Source organism: Grus americana, chromosome 1 (genome assembly GCF_028858705.1).
Source record: "Grus americana isolate bGruAme1 chromosome 1, bGruAme1.mat, whole genome shotgun sequence".
Classification (NCBI taxonomy): Eukaryota; Metazoa; Chordata; class Aves; order Gruiformes; family Gruidae; genus Grus; species Grus americana.
The window spans coordinates 135,326,792-135,347,758 of record NC_072852.1 but is presented as its reverse complement, the minus strand read 5'-3'; the positions used below and the strand labels follow the sequence as shown (position 1 = coordinate 135,347,758).

The following is a 20,967-nucleotide window of genomic DNA, read 5'->3' as shown; positions in this document are numbered from 1 at the left end:
AAAGGCCCGTGGTCTATAATCCCAGCGTAAGGGCCAACAATTACTGACCAGAATACTACATTACTTTGGATATGTGAATGGCTCTGGCCAACCTGGAATGGCCGTATTTGTTTCTTTCTGACACTGCTATCAATTAAATTGCATGGAATTCTGCACCTGTATTTGAATATCAAGCTGCTGTTATGTCTATAAATTAATGAGAATAAATAAGATGGAGAAAAATGCAATTATTGTATTCATGTTTCAAAGAGGCATCACAGCCTTTTTCAGAACCATTATGAGTATCTGTAATAGCGGATGTGTTTTCTTATAAAGAGATCTTCCTTTTCACTACTCAAATCTATACCCTTAAGACAGTTATTTCCCCAAGTATATAGGGAAAATGCCATAATGAAATGTAGCATGCTAATGAAAGAAATTATTTAATTTCTCAATTTTGACTTATAGTTTAAAGGAAGGTTGTTGTTACAGTACTTACTCTGTTGAAAGGAGGATGAAAAGTTATACTTGTAATTCCTTAATGAAATAAGATTTATGAAACACATTTGGTTGTGTTTTTTCAAAACTTTCATGGGTGTCAATGGTTCACCAGTTGTAAAATGCACAATACTGCCATCTTCTGTACCTAAGCAGCAGCAAAATGTGTTACTTTACATGCATATTCTGCACAAGCAAATAGTGATGCCAACTCCCTCATTTTAAAAGACAAATCTAGAATCTGAAACATGGTTAAGTAACAGCATGGAAGTCATGGTCTGAATATTCATTGGTCAAATAGCCGATGGAACTGCTGACTACAGCAGTCACATGCTTGCTTTGAATAACTTCACTGAGCTTCAGAATAAGTAAGAGGATACTCATTATGCTGTTAATGAACAGCACAATTACTCTGATTTTGACAAAGCCTGCTCTGGTATGCTTCATTGCTAGCAGCTTAGGCTATTTGTACAATATAGTACCTCTAGAATATATGAAGTAAGTTCCGCCATTGTGGTTTATGATAATTTAGACCTTAATCAACAATGTACATTATTAAAGGCTATGCAAAACATACCCAAATAAAGCCTACAAAATCTGAAGGCTGCAATCTATAATGCATGCCACCGAGGAATTGATTACTGACAACTTGCATATTTCGACCCATCATATCCACGATGGTCTGTGCATTTTAACTCATTTCCTGCCATGAAATATGTTCCTAATCAAGACAGGTAGTATGCCTCTGAGATGATGATGATAATGTATCAGCAGCATCAGTTAAATCTGTCAATATACCAGCCTGGTGCACCCCAGCTACTCTGGAGCTGTGACTTCCCTCAACTCTTTGAGAGGCTGTAGGCCAGGACAGCTATCCATCACCCATGTTCATAGCAGCCAAGAGACATACTAGAAGCTCACCTTGTGGCAGGCATCATACATGTATTTCACAACGTAACCTATGTGACTCACAGAGCACAAGCTGTCAGCAGCTAGTTACTACAGCTGGGGAGCATCCACATAGCACACACTGCAATGTGCAGAAGAAAACCCAGGCTGGCCGGGTGGTGCTTTACTCAGTAGAGCTGGGATATAGATAATCACAATGAAAAATTCAGCAGACTGAATCTTTTCTGGTCTTTAAAGACAGTTTAGTAAATTAGAAATTAAAATGCTCCTTTTCCATGCACACTGAATCCCAAATGCATCTGACAGGAGGAGTAACACAAGCTCCATCTCATCTTCTACAATGTGAATAGCTCCGCTCATTTTCTCTGAATTTTGTAAAGGTAGCTCTAACAGCATGTGAGCATGCTGAAAGCAGCTGCACTAGTCAGTGATACATAGCCACCCAGACCTGCTTTTCCTTCTCCCACGTTCACCACCCCGCTGGTTACACCCGTAGCTTCAGATGGTTGCTACAACCGGCTGAAGAGCGGCTGGAAAACCACGACCCCAAGCCACCAGCCCCTGTGCTCCCCTACACTCTCCTCAGTGACCTGGCCCTGGCCGCCTAGGGACGGTAGGTGCCCCTTCCCGCCTCGACGAACGACCCAACCCGGTAACCATACCATGCCGGCTACTGCGCTGCGCTGCCCACCCGCCTCCCGCACCGCTCCCCGTCCCCGGGGCCCAGACCCCAGGCCCAGCCACAGACGCCGCCCCCCTCAGCGAAGCGGCACCAGAACCCGACTCCCCAACGGCCGCCCAGTACGCGTGCGTGACGCACACTCGCCCCGCCCAACCGCTCCCCACTCGGCAGCCGGAAGGGATTTTGCGCCCTTCCGCCGTGGGGTCACGTGACATCCCCTTGGTAACGCAAGATGGCGGCGCCCATGTTGCTGCCCGAGTCCCCTCTGGGGAAGTTGAGGTGAGGCCGAGGCGGGGGCCGGTGCCGGGCCTCCCCGCCGCCTCCAGGGGGAAGGGGAAGGGCCCGGGGATCCCCGAGGAGGGTCGCGGTCCAGCCCCGGCCGAGACCGCCTGGCCGCACGGCAGCCGAAGCTGAGGCCGCCTCGCGGCCGGGCCTGGGAGTGGCGCAGCTACGTGCGGTAGCGGCCATAGCTGACCGGTCGCCGCCGCGCGCGGGGGCGGGGGGGAACCGGCGCCGTGGGGGACGGCGTTTGGGAGCGCGGCTTGGCACGGGGGGGCCGCGAGCGGGGCTGCGCGGGGCACCCGGGGCGGGGCCGGAAGCGGGCGGGGCCGCGGCGGAGGGTGGGGGGTGGTCTTGGCGGGGCCGGGGCCGCCGTTCGGCCCAGCCGCGGGGGGAGTCGGCGCTGCTGCGTCCCGGCCAGGTGCGCTCGGGCGGCCTCCGCTGCGGCCCGCCTGCCCGCGCTGCTGGCGGGGCGGGGGTCAACGCCCCACGCCCGGGGGAAGCGGCGGCGGCCGTGGGACGATGTGAGGCTCGGCGAAGGCCGCGGCGGGGGGAGGTAGCTGGTACGTGCGTGTCTGAGCAGGGCCCCATCCGGTCCCCTCCGCAGGTGACGGGATCCCAGGTCCAGGCCTCCCAAGTTTTTGCAAGCACCTACACTCCGCGCTTGCTGGAGTGGCCTTGCTCGCCAGTGCCGTGTGGCTGAAGGAGGAGGCGAGCCCCAGCCCCGAAGAGGCTGGGCTGCTGCCGCTGCTTCTTGCACTTCAGCTTTTTGCCCACCTCCTCCTGTGCTGCTGCGGCCTGGGAATGAGCAGAGTTCCTCTCTCTCATCCTTTCTTGGGCTTCAAGAGCACCTAAGAAAGCCTGGGAACTGGGAAGGAGGTATCCTCACTTGTCAGCCTTAGGCACCTGCTGAGGGCGTGCAATTTATTTCAGGCAGGTGACGTTACAGGAGGAATTGCTAGGCTTGCTTGATCAGAGATAGAAGTCTTAGATGTGGGCATTGCATGCAGTCAGGCATTGGTCTTTAAAGGCAAGCGTTCTGCTGCCAGGATAACCACCATGGTGTTACTGATGGCATGCAAAGGTGTGCAGGTGGTGAGTAACCCTGAACAGGAGGGTTACAGATGTGGGTGACGTTTTGGCAGTCTGAGTTATACCTATGGAATCTTTTAAAATTACATACTCTGAAACGGGAGGGTTTTCATCTCCCGTCAATATTTGGCATAGCAGAATGGCAACAGTTGAAGATCATCCCTCCCTCCTACTTTTCCAGTACAAACTGGCTAGAAAGAGAAGAGCTGGTATGAAAAATGACAGAAAAGGGTTGATATGAAAAGGCCTTCAGATACTTAAAGCATTTTTAACCATAATGAAAGCACGGTGCTGTTTCTAGGCAGCCTTGCAGAGTGGTCAGGCAAGCAAGAATGAGTCTGGCCAAGCTTCAGTAGCAGAAGAGTAGACCTGAGCATTATCTGTGGTGCTTGTTAAGTGTGCTTTTGTTATCTATACACTAAGACTGCTGCCTGGACTTAAACTTTCATACCCCGCAAAAGAGAGGAAGACTAGAATGTGCTGAAAGGTGTGCCAAAATTATAGGGTGGGAGATCCCAAAATTTTTCTCCCTAATCTTATCTAGTGACCAAGTTTTATGAACTAAGGGAGATGTCATGGAGTTGGTCATAACGTCAAGTACTTCAGAGTTCAAGAAGGATGAAACCCTGTGTGTTGTGTCCGAATGTGATTGTTGCTGCTGTCCACATGCAGCTCTAACAGCATAGCTACAGGTTTCATTGTCATGTCAGATGTCCCTGTAGAGTTACTGTTTCGTATGACTAGCTGTTAATTTTGCAGTTTGTGGGGTTTTGTACTGCTGATGTAAATTGAGTGCATGTATGACAGTAAAAATTCTTTGTTTGGCTGTTTTAATGAAAATAATATGCTCTCATCTTCAGCCATCAAAAATACAGAGCTATTCTGAAGAAAGAGAAGCGAAAAAAAAAGCGGCAGGCGCTTGCCAAACTAAGAGACTCAGGTAACTCTGAACTATTTTGTATTGTTGGTGGAACTAGTAGCTTTTCGTTTTTTAAAAGGATATAATTTTGTGTATTTTTGCTGACTATAATATCCAGTTATTTAGATGCATTGTTTTGTGTTTTTTCTCAGAAGCCACAGAAAAAGATGAATCAGTGTCTGAGGAGGAAGAGGAAGAACTGGAAGAAGAGGAAGAGGAAGAAGAAGAAGAAAAAAAACTTGAGGCAGAAAGGTGAAAAATCTAGAAAAGAGCATATATGCAGTAGATACATTTGTAGTCAATTCCATTTTGATACATTTAAAAGTTTCAATATATGCTGTAAAATAGAATCCTTTTTTATATTTCAGGCTACATGGTTTTTTTCTAAACCCTGAATGATTCCTATGGAATTTTTTCTTTTAAAGATTAGATAAGCTGTAGTTATTGCTGAACTAATAAATTTTAATTGTATGCATGACAGTTGCATCAGTTTTGGGTAGTCATTACATTTTACCTAAGTGGTATCTGGTTTCCTTGGTAGACAAAAACTACATGAGCAGTGGTTGCTGAGAGAAGAAAAGGCCCAAGAAGAGTTCAAGCTTAAGAAGGAAAAAGAAGAGGCTGCAAGAAAACGTCAAGAAGAAGAAGAGGTGATGTATAACCTGAGTGTTACAGTTGTGTCTGGCAATAAGGTAGACTTAGTGTAGTATCTTTTACTGTTCTGTAGTGGACCCAGTTTTCTTCATGTTGGTATGTTTGAAAGCGTAAGTTCTTTTCTCTTTCATTCTAGAAGAGCAAAATTAAAAAGGAAAAAAGAAAAGACTCTAAAGGGGTTTTTGTTCAGAGATTTAGTTGCTTACAATAACTGGATGAAACCTTAATGGTCAAGGAGTTGCAATACAACACGATAGTATTGAATTTGACTGATTATAAAGCATTTGTTTCCTTAAATAATTTTTTAATTTTTTTATCATAAAGAGGAAGATCAAAGAAGAATGGGAAGAGCAGCAAAGAAAAGAGAGAGAAGTGGCACAGCAGAAGCAACAGGAGAAGAGAGAGAGAGAGGTGATTCCTGGCAGTGGGAGGATAAACATGTTACATATCCTCTTACGTTATCAGATGCAACAGTTTATGCATGTTGAAGAGGGATTTTATTCTAATTAGCAAACATATAAATCTGTTAGTTACTTCTTTTCTCCATTCTGTCTAAATTCCTGAATCTATTATTCACTGTTAAAGAGGATCTAGTAAATCCATATACCTAGAAGGGTAACTAGTTTTAACACATCTGTTTGTTCATAGTATGTAATTTTTTTACATCAGTTAAATACAAAGGCACGCTGTGAATGCAGGTTCTGATATGTGCTGTGCACTCTTTGCATCATGCGTTAAAGATAATCCTTACTTAATGTCCCGGTCGAACACAGTGTTGAAGAAAATGCCCAGTGAGGATATGGAATATGGAATTACATTGCTGCTGTTCCTTAACACAGTTCTTAATCAAAAGATACACTACAGCTCTTCTTTACGTGACTCATCCAACAGGACGTATCTTTTTTTCAGAGCTCCTTGGGTGGAGAAAAGAATGATACTGAAGTCATTGATAACATTTATGTTCGTGATACATTCTTCTTAAGTTTTAGAAGTTGAATGACCTGGATGTAAGATGCCCTGTACAGAAATCCAGCGTGAGGACTAGCCTACCGCCAGTAAAGGGTGATTGCAGCTTTCTAGGATCCGGTCATTTTAGCTTCTCCACAATCGCAAGAGATTCCAGTCCTTTCCCTGGCAGGTGTCTTGCTGCTGTGTCCAGTAGCCACAGCAGCAGAAGAGACATGAGCAAACAGTATTGTCTCCTGCATTTAATAGTTTGTTGTGTCACTGATTGCGTAGCACTTGCATGAGGAATGAAAAAGAGCAGCAGTTGTTGTATTTCTTGTTGTGCTTCCTCTTGTGTTAAGCGTCCATTTCTCTCTTTGCAGAGTAGGGAGAGAAAATGGTGGTCGCGCCCTTTATTAGGTTGAGAGATAGTTCCAAGAGAGTTGAACCATGGTAACGGCGGGATTTTGTTTCTTCCTCCTTCTTGTGCCTGGGTTTGCCCAAGCCCTCAGTGGGCTAATTTAGTTCCCTGAACTAGATGGAAGCTGCTTTTTGTTCAGTTGTTGGTTGGTTTGTTTTTTGTTTTTTTTTCTGGGTTACTGTTTTACTGGTTTAGTGAGTTAAATTGGCTCACAGAGGGCATTGAGAGGCACCCAGAGGGAAACTGAGTACCCAGCTAGGAGTGGAGCCTCCCATTTCAGCGGCAGAAAGTTGTTCAGTTAATTTGGTTTGTCTCTTGAAACAGCAGTCTATTCAAATTCTGACTTTCTCATTTAAGAAAAAAATATGGTTTTTCCCTCCCTGAGATGAGAAAATAGCTTTTCTGTTTTGGTGGGGTTTTGGTTTTTTGGTTTGCTTTGTTTTTCCTTAATAGGATGGATAATATCTGACATACTTGATGATTAGTACCAGATGCTGTCTGGGTCCTCATGTTGGATTGCATTCCTTTATTTGCTCCTCCCCTTTTTTAATTTAATTAATTCTGTTCCACATGAGAACAATGCTAACATATTTTCTTGTATTGATTATGTTTAAATGTCTTTTTTTCTTGGAACTTCCTAGAATAATTTGCTAGAACTAATTTCCAGCCAGTTTTGGAGAGTGACTTTATTGTTTTGCTCAGGCCACTTGGAAGGAAGGGGAAGAATATCCTCATTGTTTTCCTGTATTTGGAAGGCTAGATAGAGTGAACTTAGGATATTAAAGTTTCTTAACAGTTACATGTTTTGCTTTAACAGAGGCTCACTAAGCAATGTGTTTTTCTGTGTGTTACTTAGAATGCTCTAAGTTAAAAAGTTTAGTGCAACTAAATGATTATGAACTTAACTGTAACCAGACTGAGTACTAGAGCAGTATTTAGTAGTTCAATGATAGTTTTAAAAAAGAAAATGAAACTTTTTAAGTTGTCTAGCATTTAGATTAGAAAATCACCTACATGAGGGTCTTGTCTGCTGTATCCTTTAACAGCTTTGTAGTATGTGAATTGCTACAGAGCAAAAGTAAAATTTCCATTTTTAAAGCAAACCCCATCAAACTTTTATTACACATAATCATTAAGTATTGTAAATTAGGTTCTTAACTGAAGAAACCAGATGTTTTGCGTGTCCTCAGGGTTTTCACTAGTCCTGTGTTTGCACCATTTATAGGCAGCTGTACAGAGGATGCTGGATCAAGCTGAAAGCCAGGTATGCTCAGAGTCTGTTTGAAAAAGAACTGAAAAGTAATTTAATTGCAATCCGGTGTTTGCCTTCTAGCATGTTGTCCATCTGCTCTCAAGAACCTAATGGCCTGAATAAATTTAATATGTAGTGGCTTGCATGAGCTGTAAATAATTATTTACTGGGTGGAACATAATTAAGCATGTTTCTGGCTGGTTGGTGGCAGTGCAGTTGTGCGTGCTCATTCCTGTTCAGGAGATCTGAGTCAAAATAAATCTGGAAATACTGCTGTGTGCTTTTAAAAAAACCACCATGCGTGATGGTTTATTTGTGAATTAGAATTCTAAATAAATCTGTCAGTCCTTCTGGGTGGCAAGACAAACTTGTCTTTTTAAGCAGATGGCAGGCTCTAAATAAAAGGATTCAGCAGTAGAGGAGGGCACAGATCCCTAAGGAAAAAAAAAAAAAAGGTGGGGGAGGGAGAAGCTGGTGCTCGGGTGCCTGGAAGAGCATGGATCTCAAGCTGGCAGTGTGTAGTAAAGAAAAGTGCAGTTTTCCTTTGAATCTTAGAGAGGATGAATTCAATCTTTCATATTGCCTTAAAGAATAATTTGGCTTTTTATCCCTGTCATATGATTAAACTTTGGAAATCCTTGCTCTGCTTAAACCACTGCATGAATCTGAAAATTAAGTTTTAACCTTGTTAACCCATGGTATGTTGATTGCTATAGCTACACTGGAGTTGCATTCAGTTCCAAATCATCTTTAAACAGTTCTTTAGGTAGCGAAATCTAGCTCTTATTTCATAATATGGGTAGAAAAATGCTCTGATCTACTATCTGCCCAGAGCTCAAGATATATTAGCAGCCATTTCTGCAAAGGAATAGGCAGAAATGTGGTATGTTAGAGACTTCATTATCGTATCAGTTCAGGGTTCACTTACTTACTGTTGAAGTGACAGTGCTGTTCTGTTGAAAGAAAATTATGGCTGAGAGTCATCAACAGAACTGGTAGCAGGGTCAAATGCTGCTTGTAAATAAACACTGATTTAAAACAGGAACTTAGGCTAGTCAGCTTTACAGATCTTTAGGTTAACAAAATGAAAATTCCCTTTTTAAAATGTGTTTTGCTTGTAGTCAAGCCAAGGCTTGCAACTTGATAATCCCGTTTTGAATTATAGAAATCTTAATGGCCTGAGATGATCAGTATGGAGGCTTTTACTTCCAGTGCTAACTATGAATTTAATTTTTTTTTAATTCTGGCCTTTGGCAGGTTACTTTTATTTTAGCCTTTTCTAGCCACATATAAAGCAATAATGATAACCTTACTGAGCTTTGAGCTGTTGCACAGACAAACAAGTAAATAGTCCCAGCTTTCTGTCTGCCAGGCTTAATGGGTGAAGTAGGTAACGGGCTTAGCTGAATGGAAAGAACCTGTCCCAGTATTTGTAATTTTCGTGGCTAACAAATGAAATTGCTGTTTGAGGAGCAAATATATTGCAACTCTTTTGGTTTTAAAATCTTAAGCAGCTTTTCCTTTAGCAAAAGAAAACATCCAGTTTAGTGGAGTTTTTGTTAAAAAGAAATTGTGAATATAGACTTGTTCTTAAAACTGAACAATTATCAAGAAAAGTGGTTTCCATCACCAGAGACCCAAGGCACTGGGCAGCTTTGTAAAACCATGCTTAAAATACGTTCAGCTTGCCTTGTAGTAACACACTGCTCATAACTGCACGTGGATTTAATTGGTAGTTTTATTTTGACATTACATTTTTTTATTCTTTCCTAACCTCTGTGTATTTTAATGTTTTTTTCACAGCTGGAGAATGGTGTGACCTGGCACAACCCAGAGCCCCCAGAGAACATAGGAACAGAGAAGGATAGAGCAAATTGCCCATTCTATATTAAAACAGGTTCCTGCCGATTTGGAGACAGGTAATCAATTGAGTATTTACCAGCATAGAAGTGTTTTGGAGAGATGAAAGGGAAGCACCTTTATTAGGTCATATGCAAACTGAAGAAAAATTGCTATATAAATTACTTTCATGTGTTTGGATGTGGTTCTGTTAATTCATGATGGAACTAGACATTTGAGAGCAAAAGCATTGCCTGGCTGGAATTGAACTGTTTATTGTTACGGCATTTTATTGATGGTGCGTTCTGGTTACATTGGTCAGACTGACTTTTCCTTAGCTCCAACACGTGTAGATATATTCAGACGGAATATATTTGATTTCTGTTATTAGTTCAGGCCTGATATGTCAGATGTTGTTTTTTATCTTGTTAATTTGCATATGCCGCATCATCTAAAAAATAAAATCAAATCTCAAATGGACTAAAGCAAGTTAAGATACATCTGCACAATTGGGAAAGCTGCTGCGTAGCATCCAGAATTCTCTGGTTTGTATACTGTTTAAATGCGATACCTTGATTCTTGGGAAGTACAGAAGATTCTGAAGGGAAGTATAGTAAAAGGCAAGAACAGAGACGGACAACAACGTGATCAGAGATGAGGAACAGCTTCTGTACGAGTGGTGGCTAACTAGACTGGACTCTACTTTCAAAGAGATGACAGAAGAGGGCTGTCGTAGATGAACACTGAACTCATCAGTAGGATGGGAAGGATTATTTGCTTTTCTTATGAAACAGTTTAAGTGTCTCTAAGTGTTTAATAATTAAAACAAAAAGTACTTTCTCATATGAAACAAATAGCGAAACTTGTTGCCAGAGTTATGGAGGATGCCAAAAGTATAAATGGGTTCATGGAGTACAAGTTCATTGGTGACCATTAAAGATGATGACCCAAATGCAGCATCTGGCTAGAAAATGCCTGAATTTTTTTGTGTGTGTTAAGGAGGAAAAATGGTGCAGCAGGGAAGGACTCTGATACTACTTGAATTTTCAGCATAAATTAGTAAGGCTGTTTTACTAACTTGTATAACTGAAACACGTGTGATACACATGAAATACATCTATTGTAATTTTCTTTATCCTAGAAGTAATTTGTTTTAGTGTGATGTATATTGTAGATAATTATGTGATAATTCTATGGAAGCTTCAAGTCCACATCCTTTTTCTATTCTGAAATATGTGTTGAATTCCTAAATAAAACTTTGGCCAGCTACTTCACTGCAAGCAGCATATTTGCTTTTCAAATGTTTAATATTTTGTAATCTTTGCAGTATTTTTGTTTTTGAGGTATTTAATGGACGTGACCTCCTTGGATTAATTACAGATTGGATAAAAGTCAGTTTTGCTTTTAACTATGAATAGGCTTGGTAAATAAATAGTGAGAAACATGATATTCTGCCCTTCTTCTCTCACTTATAGTTGTTGATCTCAGCTACCTCTCCTTCATCTTCCTTCCTCTTCCTCACATGCTTCCTTCATATTCTGGTCATTTTTATCTCTGGTGTTGACCATATTTGAAGGACTGAATACGGCTAGGATAAGGACTGGAAGAATGGGTTGGAAGCTGAAATGGACCACAATGGTGAAAACCAGAGAGCCAGTGTTATCTATAAAATAATTGTTGAATCTTGTCAAAGCTTGCTATGTCTTGAAGTTAAAACTGGCTGAGTTCACTAAGAGTAATTCAAACCATAATATTTTGTAGTAATACTGGGTCATTCATTTTCCTTGGGGTTCCTTTTGATCTGTTTTGTGCTATATTCATTTTCTGTACGGACAATATTGGTTGGGTGTAGTATTTTGAGTTCTGTCATTCAAATAGAAGAGTGAAATGAGGCAGCTTCTAAAACGTAAAAAAAAAAAAAAAAATTGTCTCTGGTTTTAGTTTTGGAGTTTGTTTTTTGAATTCTAAGGTGCCAAGCAGAAAGTGAGAGTCAATTTCTGACTGACTGGATGCAGAAAGAAACTTCCTATCTGAAGTCTAGGTTGTAATTGCCTATTTTGAGACCTGACCTCCCTCCAATTTGTCTGTGCTTTGCCAGTGCTAGACAAAGAAAGTAGACTAGTCTGACTGTTTTTCTGATCATGTCATGAAAAGGAGAACTGTGGAGGAGAGTGCATGACCCAGTTGCTCAGGGAAGTGTTTGAAAGTGAGATCTTAAAGCACAGTAAAATAAACAGGCTAACACCTATGTTCTTACTGAATCTAAAGGTTTGTGGGGAAGAACTGTATTTCAGCATGAGGGAGGTAGCTTCAGTATGATGGATGATGAGGGAGATCTAATACTTCTATGGCTGCTGAGAAGATGCAGATTAAGATATGGCTTACTTATGAGAAGCATTTTTTTTTAAATTGGAAAAATACTAATCTCATCCAACTTCAGGTCTAAATGTGCTTTCTCTCCCTCCTCACTCCCCCGTATAATGAAAACAACTTCAGTAAAAGTTGTTCAGTTTGCAAAAAGAAGAGCAGGGACTTCCCTTAAAACGTATTAAGAGATTGTCAGTAGCCTTTCTGTAACGCCCTTCAGAAATGGAGAACAAATTAAACCCTAGTAGCCTAAAAGAAATTACTTTAGCTCTTATTATGTTACTAGTATCTATAGTTTGTGCAGACATGCTTTTTTCAGCGAGAATGTACTGATACATGGCAGAAAGCATTAAGATTATACACAACCTTGCTTCCAAAAGATTTGTTTTAATAACTGAAATATGTTCATCTTCCACTAATGGATTTTCTTTTGTAATAGCTGTTACTCAAAATGGCATTTGAAGCTTCAACAAGTGCATCTTCTGCTGACAGTGCTAATCTTTTCACTTTTCTTTACTACAAATGTCCAGGTGTTCTCGCAAGCATAACTATCCAACATCTAGTAAGACACTACTTGTCCGAGGGATGTTCATTACTTTTGGCATGGAGCAGTGCCGGAGAGATGACTATGACACGGACGCAAGTCTCGAGTACAGTGACGAGGAGACCTACCAGCAGTTCCTGGAGTTTTATGAGGACGTGCTCCCCGAGTTTCAGAATGTGGGGAAGGTTGTTCAATTCAAGGTATGCATCTGAGTGTAATAGCTTGTTAAATATGTGACATACACCACGCAAGTTGTGCTTCACTAGTCCAGTGTGCCCTAGCTAAAGCCCGCGTACATTAGAGAACTATACAGTGTCCTCACAGCAAACTGTCCATCTCTCATGTCACCTGGAAGCTTGTCACTGCTGTTACAGAGCATTGTCTTACTCTGGGGGAATCTTCTCTCCCGTTCCCCTGAACTGTTAAAAAAGCTTGTGCTTTTCTATTGCAAGTTATTCATACCGTTCAATGGTCCACTTACCTCACCGTCCCTTCTTTGCTTTCCACTGTCAGACAATATAAATACATCTGGGCTATTGTATTTGTGCCTAAGGAATGAAATGGTGGGGGTATAAAATGTATTTGGAGTACACACCCAAGCAATGTCATTTTAGGACTGGTTGGATAAAATAAAATCAAATGACAATGAACTGAAAAGGTACTAGATATTTCAGTAGGAGGAATTACAAAAAGGTAAGTCAGGTACATGGTGCTGAGATTTATCATCCATCCTTAGTTTCTGCATTTGGTTTACCGAATGTTCTTTGCTGAATTTTTCCATTTATGTTGTGGTTTCTTATGGGGGAAAAAGAGGGACTTGTAAACGGAGACCTTGGAGATGAATGATGTGTGTTAACAGTCCCATGTTGCCCCAAAATATGCAGCTTGGGTGGTGAAATCTTGTAGCAGAACCTACTGCAGCGTCCCTTTCTGCCTGCCATTTCTGAGCATTTTCCTGCAGTCACCAGGAGCCACGCAGTACCCTTTCTTGCTTCCATCTGCTGACAGCTGCCTCAGAACAGAGATTGTATTAGCATTTCAAGCAAGAGGACAGTAGAAAAAGTGAATTTTCAGTAGTTGTATAATGAGCTTTATAGGTAAGAAACCTTCACTTGTTTGGAGGAGAATCCCCTCCATATTTTGACTCATGGAATATTAGAAAGCTGTGCTCCACCCTAGAAGATGAGATGTAGATTCCCAGTGGAGCGCGGGTTGAAATGCTGTCTTACCATCAAACTCAGGTCCTCAACACTGCATCGTTCTTGTTTTACGCAGCTATGCTAAGTTGCACATACTTGGATCCCTATGATTAATAATAGGGTAAGAGCTTTTAGTGTGGCATTTCTTAGCTTCTGAAGTAATTGTGCAACCGTAATATGATTCCCATGGGTTTTTTCATTATACTGGAGACATTTAGAAATGACGTGTTGGCTGCAGGGGTTTTAACTGTGATTGAGCTGAGTCTCTGCTACCATTCAGAATCCGATTATACACACCCCTCTTCCAGGTGACTTCCCTTTCCAACATAGCCCAAGGTTTTATTCTTGCTGTTCTTTCTGGGAAGCTACTCCAGAACCTGGCAGATCCTTACAAAACACACTTCCCACCCAAAAGTGTCCATGGTGAAACGTTCAAAATGTTCTTGCTTGTTCTTGTATTGACGTTGTTTATCTCAAATAGTTTGACTGCCTATTCTGTAATATTTCATGATAAAACTGCTTGTTGTTGTGTCTGAAGCCCTTGCCTAACCCAGTGCAGAGAGAGATATTTGGTCAGGGTTCAGCGAGGAAAGGAGCCACTTGTCTGATTCGGTGCAGATACTGGAAGAGGCCAGGGGCAAAAGAGGCTGAGCTTGCAGTTCTGCCCCGGAGAACTGGGTTCTAGTCTGCTTGGCCCTGCCCGCATCAGAATCCTTTGTAATGAGCAACAAGCTTTCTGGAAGTTAAATTGTGTATTTTTGAGAGCTTTAGATATACTTTGAATGCTAAATTATTATGGAAAAAAAGGTGTTTCAGAACTGTACAGTGAAAGCTAATGACTTCAACTTTTCTAACTCATCTCACAGGGATGCTGTGAAGCAAAATTGCTCTGAAGATTCTCTTATCATAATGAATCCCACGTTTCTACATGAGGATACTACTAATTGTTTTCAGAGTAGGATTTGGCTGTTGCACAGTAGGGTTGGCCCAGACAAGTGCAAGACAATTGAGTGCAAGCTGTCTTGTGAACTAAGTGAAGCAGAAGTCCCAGTGTTAATCAAAGCATAACACTAGAAACCTTTTAGTTGGCTAAAACTAAGTGTTCAGAAGAAAACCACATGTAAGTTTATACTGATGAGCTGTCATAAATTGGAATGGAATGGCTGCCATCTCAACATGCGTGAGCCGCTGTGGAGCGTAAACCTTCTGTTGCACTAACTTACTGTTTCTACCCCCTTAGGTCAGTTGCAACTATGAGCCTCACCTGCGAGGAAATGTTTATGTCCAGTACCAGTCGTAAGTACTCGCAATCTTACTAAATTTTAGAACTGTGAACACTGTTTGTATAATCCAAGCGATTCATTTTCATACTGTAATGGAAGCCTAAAATTGGTAAGTAACATCTTAAGTGATTGTATGATGATAATGCCATATGTGATTTTTACTTTTTAAAGGGAGAAGGACTGTCAGGCAGCACTTGCTCTATTCAGTGGACGATGGTATGCAGGCCGACAGCTTCATTGTGAATTTTGTCCTGTGACGAGGTGGAAAACTGCTATATGTGGTGAGTCACATAAATGCTTGGAAAAGAGAATGTGTTTTATCAAAAGAGTACTTATGGGAGTGAAAAAGAGGGAATTAGCTTGTAGCTTTCAGATCTGCCTAGTGCTGCAGTGCATTTCTGTTTGGAAGACAAATATGCTAACTTGCTTGTGTAGGAAAGGAAGGGAATCTTCATGCTGTGTTATGTAAGCGTGCAAATCATTCTCATGGATTTACCTTGGACTGGAAAAGAAAGTTTGGATCCTAGCTTTGGAAAAATAATCTTAAGGTGGAAGTACAGCAAGTACTAATTTATCTCTTTAAAAAGCAACAGCAGTTTCTGAACCACCAACAGTTCTTAGCAGTAAGTATCACATCTGACTTATCTATATTTACATTCTTAGATTAAGGTAGTAAAATTATTTATGAAAATAATTTTAAGCTAAAATCTTCATAGCTGTTAAAAACCTAATTCCGAGAAAAGTACATACTGAAAAATAATCTCGCATGAATTAAATTGATAGGTGGTCAGATGCATGTTTTTCTGTCTGAAGAATCAAAATTCAGTTTAATAAGTTTCTTTCCAGTAGGTACATAATGAAGAAAGAGATTTAACAGGTGTGGTTCATTAAAAAAAAAAAGCAAACCCTAATCTGTTGCAGGCTTATTTGAAAGGCAGAAGTGTCCAAGAGGGAAACACTGCAACTTTCTTCATGTATTCAAAAATCCAAACAATGAGTTTTGGGAGGCCAATAGAGACATACGTATTTCTCCTGAACGGACTAGTCAGTTGTCTAAAAACTCTGAAAGGAGAAACAGAACGAGCCATCGTGACGACTATTACAGCCGGTCAAGGAGAAGGGGCAGCCCAAGCCCAGACCATTCTTACCGTAGAAATGGAGAGTCCGAGAGAAAAAAGAATCGCCGCAAAAACAAGAGAAGGCGCCGGTCTGGCAGGTCACGAAGTCGAGAGAGGAGGAGGTCTCGCAGCAGGGGGAGGAAGAGGAGAGGCCGCAGTCGCAGCAGAAGTCATAGTCGAACACGCAGTAGGAGCAGAAGTCGGAGTTCCTCTCGATCCAGGAGCAGGGGTAAAAAGAGATCGAGCAGCAGAGGAAAAAGTAGCGAAACTCCCAAAACAAAGTGAGAATTACTTTTAGAAGGTGCTAATTGATCCAACATAGAGCTGACAAATGTTTCCAATAGGGCACCAGATATATTTGAGTTTCAAATAAAGTGTTCTTGCACATTAAAATGTTTCTTCCTAATAAAGGAACTTAGTTTACTGTGTGCTAAGCTTCAGAAAATCAAAAGTTTAAGTCCTATATAAGGTGTGAATGTTAAGTACTCTAGCTACTCTGTCCCTCTGAACTGCTGCAACATCTGGATGCGTACTGAGTACAAATAGAAAGAGAAGTAAAGCTTATTTGGTATATGCTTATTTCCGTGTTATGTGTGTGTTAAGTGTTTACTGTCCCTGTAAGGAGCTAGTACAGAACAGGCAGTGCGCTGTAACTTCACACCACAGCACACTGCAAATTGAAATCTGTGTAGAAGACTGCCATGTTGTAGTTTTCTGTCTGTTTATGGGAAATCTCTTTCTAGACAAAGTAAATAGAATCATGCTATGAGTTGGAGAAAAGGAATCTAAAAGACATCACTGTTTGACTGTACAGTACTTGCCCAGTAGGAGCTTTGTGGTCATAAGTGTTGGATTTTTCTCTCTCCCCTGACTGAGCTGAGCTAATTGCCTCAAGGGATTGCATTAGACTAAAACCAAGAAGGAAGTAAACAGAAAAACAATCAATTTATTCAGTACCTTAATCCTCAAGTAAGAGCGGAGACCATGCACTTGCAATCCTTGAGTAAGGCTAGAAAATACTTTGCATACCTCTTGGTTGCATACCATTTGTAGTTGCAAACAACCTGCCTGACCTGGGATGGAGTGGTGGAAAAGTGTACATCTGGTAACTGAAGATGGGTATATGTACTTGTGAAGGCTCAAGATGGTTGCAGAGTGGCTAAAGAAACTGAAGGTTTTATACCTGAAACAATACATTAGTTTTTTTGGAGAGGAGGACTTGACTTTAAGCCTTTTTAGGCTTATTTTACATATGGTTTAAGGCACCCTACTGTCTAGCTTCCCTACGGTCAAGGTGGAGAGTAGGGTATGTAAAAATGAAGTTATCGAGACAAAACTTTTCAAACAATAGCCATATTAGCAAAGTATCTGCAATTGGATAAATCCTTACAAATATTTCTTCACTTTGAAATGAAAGATTTGTGCTGTTAGATGGGCCGTACTTCACACTGCTTAACTTCAGGTACTTAACTTAGGCAGCCAGGTGTCCTTAGATGCTCAGCCAGAGCTGTCTGTGGCCCTGAGGCACGGCTGCCCTGAGTGGGCTGCAGAGATACCTCCCCCTCTTTAGCCTCCCCAAAGAACTGGGGCTCTTGTCCGGAGCGTACAGTTCAGACTACCTAAGTTAGAAGCCTCAAGTAGACACAAAGTGCTCCTGAACAGATACTCGTTATGACTCCAAGAATATAACGTAAAGTCCCGTAGAAAAATCTGGATATCCAAACTTTACGGTAGCGTTCCTCACAGCAAGAACATTTTTCCCCCAGGATAGTTAAGAATGAATGAACATTGCTTCTGGATATAATATATATATTTTTGCTTTTCTAAATGCATACTGCACCTAGCATGCTGATGATACATTTTCCTTCTTTCATGTGTAACTGTTGTCCAATACGGAGTAATACAACAAAAGTGCTATATATTGTTCAGTTCAAACCCGACTTTCACTATATATTGTCATAACTGTAGGCAGAATTATAGCTTAGTTAATTTGATTAAATGTTTTAGTTATTAACAGATGTAGGAATTGTAATTTAATAGCATAACTTTTGAAATAATAACTTTGTTTGAAAGGCATATTTCAAAGGATAGACAGCACTAAGTTTTAAATTATATTTGAGAAATTTGTGACCGCCAGTTTCTCATCATGTTATCTTTTTCTGACTAGACCTTATGGACAGATTTTCCCCGAGGTTTCTATTTTTTCACATATGCTCACTTGTCTAGTTGGGTCACTCGCACGGGACGTGGCACACACAGTTTCAGTTCTCCGGAGCAGAACCGAGCTGGCATTTCCTGCTTGCCAAAAGGCACCGCCGACAGGCCAGTGACCTCTTCATTTCACTGGTGCTGCCTTGCATCCCACACCTCGTGCTGCTCAGCTAGCCTGCTGGTTAGGGCTCTCGAGTGGAAGGGTTGATTTGTGCCATCTGTAGTACGTGTTACATCCCGTGTCATGCGGCAGGCGGTTGCTGAGCGTTATCTGAGAGAAATCAATTGCCGAGCTCAGAGGGGAATGGGTGGTGGGAGCCTGCAACCAGCCAGGTGAAATAAGCAAAGCAGGCCTCTGTAGGATTAGAAACCAAGTGCCAGCTAAGACCCATGTGAGAATTCCACAGATGATTAGGCTCCTTGTCTCCACAGTTTTGTAACAGGATCTGGGAAGCTGAGCTGCTGTATTTAAAAAATAAAAAATTTCCTATGATTAAAAAGAAAAACTTGCTCAAAGATGTATGTAAAAATTTACTTTATTCCTGCTACTATAATGGCTGAAGCTTCAGCTTGCTTTTCTTGAGGTCTGGACCCAAACTTGCTGGCTCTATCAGTGCAGGGTAGGACTGGTAGCTGTAATTATCATTCACTTTCACAGGCAGTCTGTTTATTACACAGAAATGGAGTGCTGTAGATCTGACATTTAGTTTGCATTTGTTAGCATGAAACCTGGAATTCAGCCAGTTTTCTAACTTCAGAGTTCATGTATTTCAGTATTATTTCCCTACTTCATAATCTTTAGTGTTATATGCATGGTTTTGTGTTTCCTTATTAGCCAAGTGAGCTATTTATTCTGAAGAGACAAAGAGACTAGAAGTTTTTAAATGTTAAGCTTAATTCTTCTTTTTCCAAAGGGGAGAAGCCCCAGAAGAACACAGAAATTATTTAAATTTGCAAGGAATAGCTTGTTCTTACTGTGTGTTATTCTGCGTATTCCATGTAAAAGGACCTTATAAAGTGAATTAATATTGGCCAAGTTCTGTTTTGTTTTGTTTGGAATGACTGCTTAAAAGCAGTGGCTTTCAAAGTTCTTTTTTTTTCAGTTGTGAATGCTGCAAGGATCACTGATGTGCTTTAGCGTGACTGTGAAAGCGGGTGTTTGCAGAGAGCTGCAGGAAGTTGGTGAGGGCAGGAGCTCCTTTAGCAGTCAGGGTGACCCTTCTCCTCTGGAAGGATGAACTCAGCCAAGCCAGGCAGCACCTCAGCATTTTTCCAGTTGCAGAAGGGCAACGACGACAGTGCAGTGGGAACTCCTGTAGGCAGAGGCAGCAAGTACTGGTGCCAGGCATGAGGGAAGAGGGCTTGCCCCTGGCAGCAGCAGCAGCACACCTTCCAGTTGTGCCTGATGGCTGCTTCCATCGGATTTCCCTGCCTGCCTGTCCAGAGGAGCTAACTTCCATCACAGGGAGAAGGGGCAGCACGCCTCTGCCTGCCAAACACACAGCTTTCCTTTTTTACAGAGGGAGAACACCTGAAAAGGCCCTCCCTCTTCAGCCCTTCCCTTCCTTGTAGGGCAGATGGTCTGAAATGCACCCCAAGGAGCTTCTCAGCTCTCTGTCCTCTGAGGATAGCATGTCTTTCTCAGATTCAGTTTTGCATTACCATGGTCAAGTGTATCAGAAATTGCCCTGAAGTTTACCAGTGACATTCCTGTGTGCTAAATGACTTTTTTTCTTTTTTTTTTTTCAAAAGAAATGCAAAAGCCTGCTTAAAGATGCTATTGCTTCCTGTCCTGGATCAGCACTTCTTACAAAACATGAAAGTCTATGCTAGTTAACTTAAGAGCTTAATTTACTTTCTTACATCATCTAAAGAGTGCAGCTGATTTTGCTTTCACTCTAAGTTTGTTGTAATTAAAATAAACCCCTACTGTTCCACATATTGTTCTGTTCAGCACTGATGTATCAGCTGAATTCAGTATCTATGTTTTTTTTTTTAAAAAAACAACAACATCAACAAGTTACACTTCAGCAAACCATGAGACTGCTTACAAAGCAAGCCATACAAGCAGAACCCATGGCAAATGGTGACCATCATCATGGTGTTAAAAGCAACAGCAGATGTTTAGGAAGGCCCCTTCAAGGTAAAGACTAGGATTCAGTTATGAAGTTGAAGACACTCAAGCCAACAATCACTTGCCTAAACAATCTAGAAATTCTGATTCTTTAGCTCCCTCCCACCCCCTTCGATAGGCAATTCAAGAGACCAAATTTTACTCTCATATTATTATTAAAGAAATGCCCAAAGACGGTAAAGTGTTCCCCATGCTTTTGCCGGTAACATTAACTAGTTCAGTTCTTTTAGAAAGCTGGAGAACAGATTTTGTTTGAGACTAGGATTGTGAATGTTGCATTGACTTGCTCATAATTCCATGTAAGGAACTGAATATTCAGTCTGTATTTCCAGAACCCTCTCTCAAGCAACATGTGGTTTAAATTTCAAATGAAGTGACACAACTGCATCAATTTAACATCCACTTCAATAAATTTCAAGTTTAATGTAGTAAGCCTTCCAAAACCTTGCTAATTTATTGCTTTCTGTACAACTTAAATGGATGTAAATAACAACTTGGACACAATATCCTTGCACATTTTTTAATAAAGTGCTCAAGAACAGGTTAAGCACTGTAATAAAATTTCCCTTTTTTTTTAAGCTCGCACTGAGTAGCCTCTTCTTTCCTCTGCAAAAACCAGAACTAGTTACACAGAAACACACA

General features: G+C 41.3%; 1 protein-coding gene across 3 annotated transcripts; it reads left to right on the top strand.

The window, feature by feature from the left end:
• The first annotated feature begins 2,271 nt into the window (after nucleotides 1-2,271).
• On the top strand, nucleotides 2,272-20,903 carry ZRSR2 (zinc finger CCCH-type, RNA binding motif and serine/arginine rich 2). Of its 3 annotated transcripts, XM_054813221.1 has the most exons (12): nucleotides 2,272-2,347; nucleotides 4,300-4,379; nucleotides 4,511-4,610; nucleotides 4,900-5,008; nucleotides 5,337-5,423; nucleotides 7,604-7,642; nucleotides 9,434-9,549; nucleotides 12,367-12,580; nucleotides 14,820-14,875; nucleotides 15,034-15,143; nucleotides 15,450-15,485; nucleotides 15,784-20,903. In XM_054813221.1, the coding sequence occupies exons 1-12, from the start codon at nucleotides 2,301-2,303 to the stop codon at nucleotides 16,263-16,265; spliced, it is 1,476 nt and encodes a 491-aa protein (XP_054669196.1). In that variant the 5' UTR covers nucleotides 2,272-2,300; the 3' UTR covers nucleotides 16,266-20,903. The 3 variants fall into 3 exon arrangements, with proteins under 3 accessions (XP_054669196.1, XP_054669198.1, XP_054669197.1); XM_054813223.1 differs by lacking the exon at nucleotides 7,604-7,642; XM_054813222.1 differs by lacking the exon at nucleotides 15,450-15,485.
• The last annotated feature ends 64 nt before the right edge of the window (nucleotides 20,904-20,967 follow it).

What these genes read in the sequence shown, in the direction of transcription:
- ZRSR2 (XM_054813221.1), top strand. Translation starts at nt 2,301, where the DNA reads ATGGCGGCGCCCATGTTGCTGCCCGAGTCCCCTCTGGGGAAGTTGAG. An exon ending in AAAAAACTTGAGGCAGAAAG is followed by an intron (nt 4,611 to 4,899) that starts GTGAAAAATCTA and finishes TTTCCTTGGTAG; the next exon opens with ACAAAAACTACATGAGCAGT. An exon ending in TCCTGCCGATTTGGAGACAG is followed by an intron (nt 9,550 to 12,366) that starts GTAATCAATTGA and finishes ACAAATGTCCAG; the next exon opens with GTGTTCTCGCAAGCATAACT.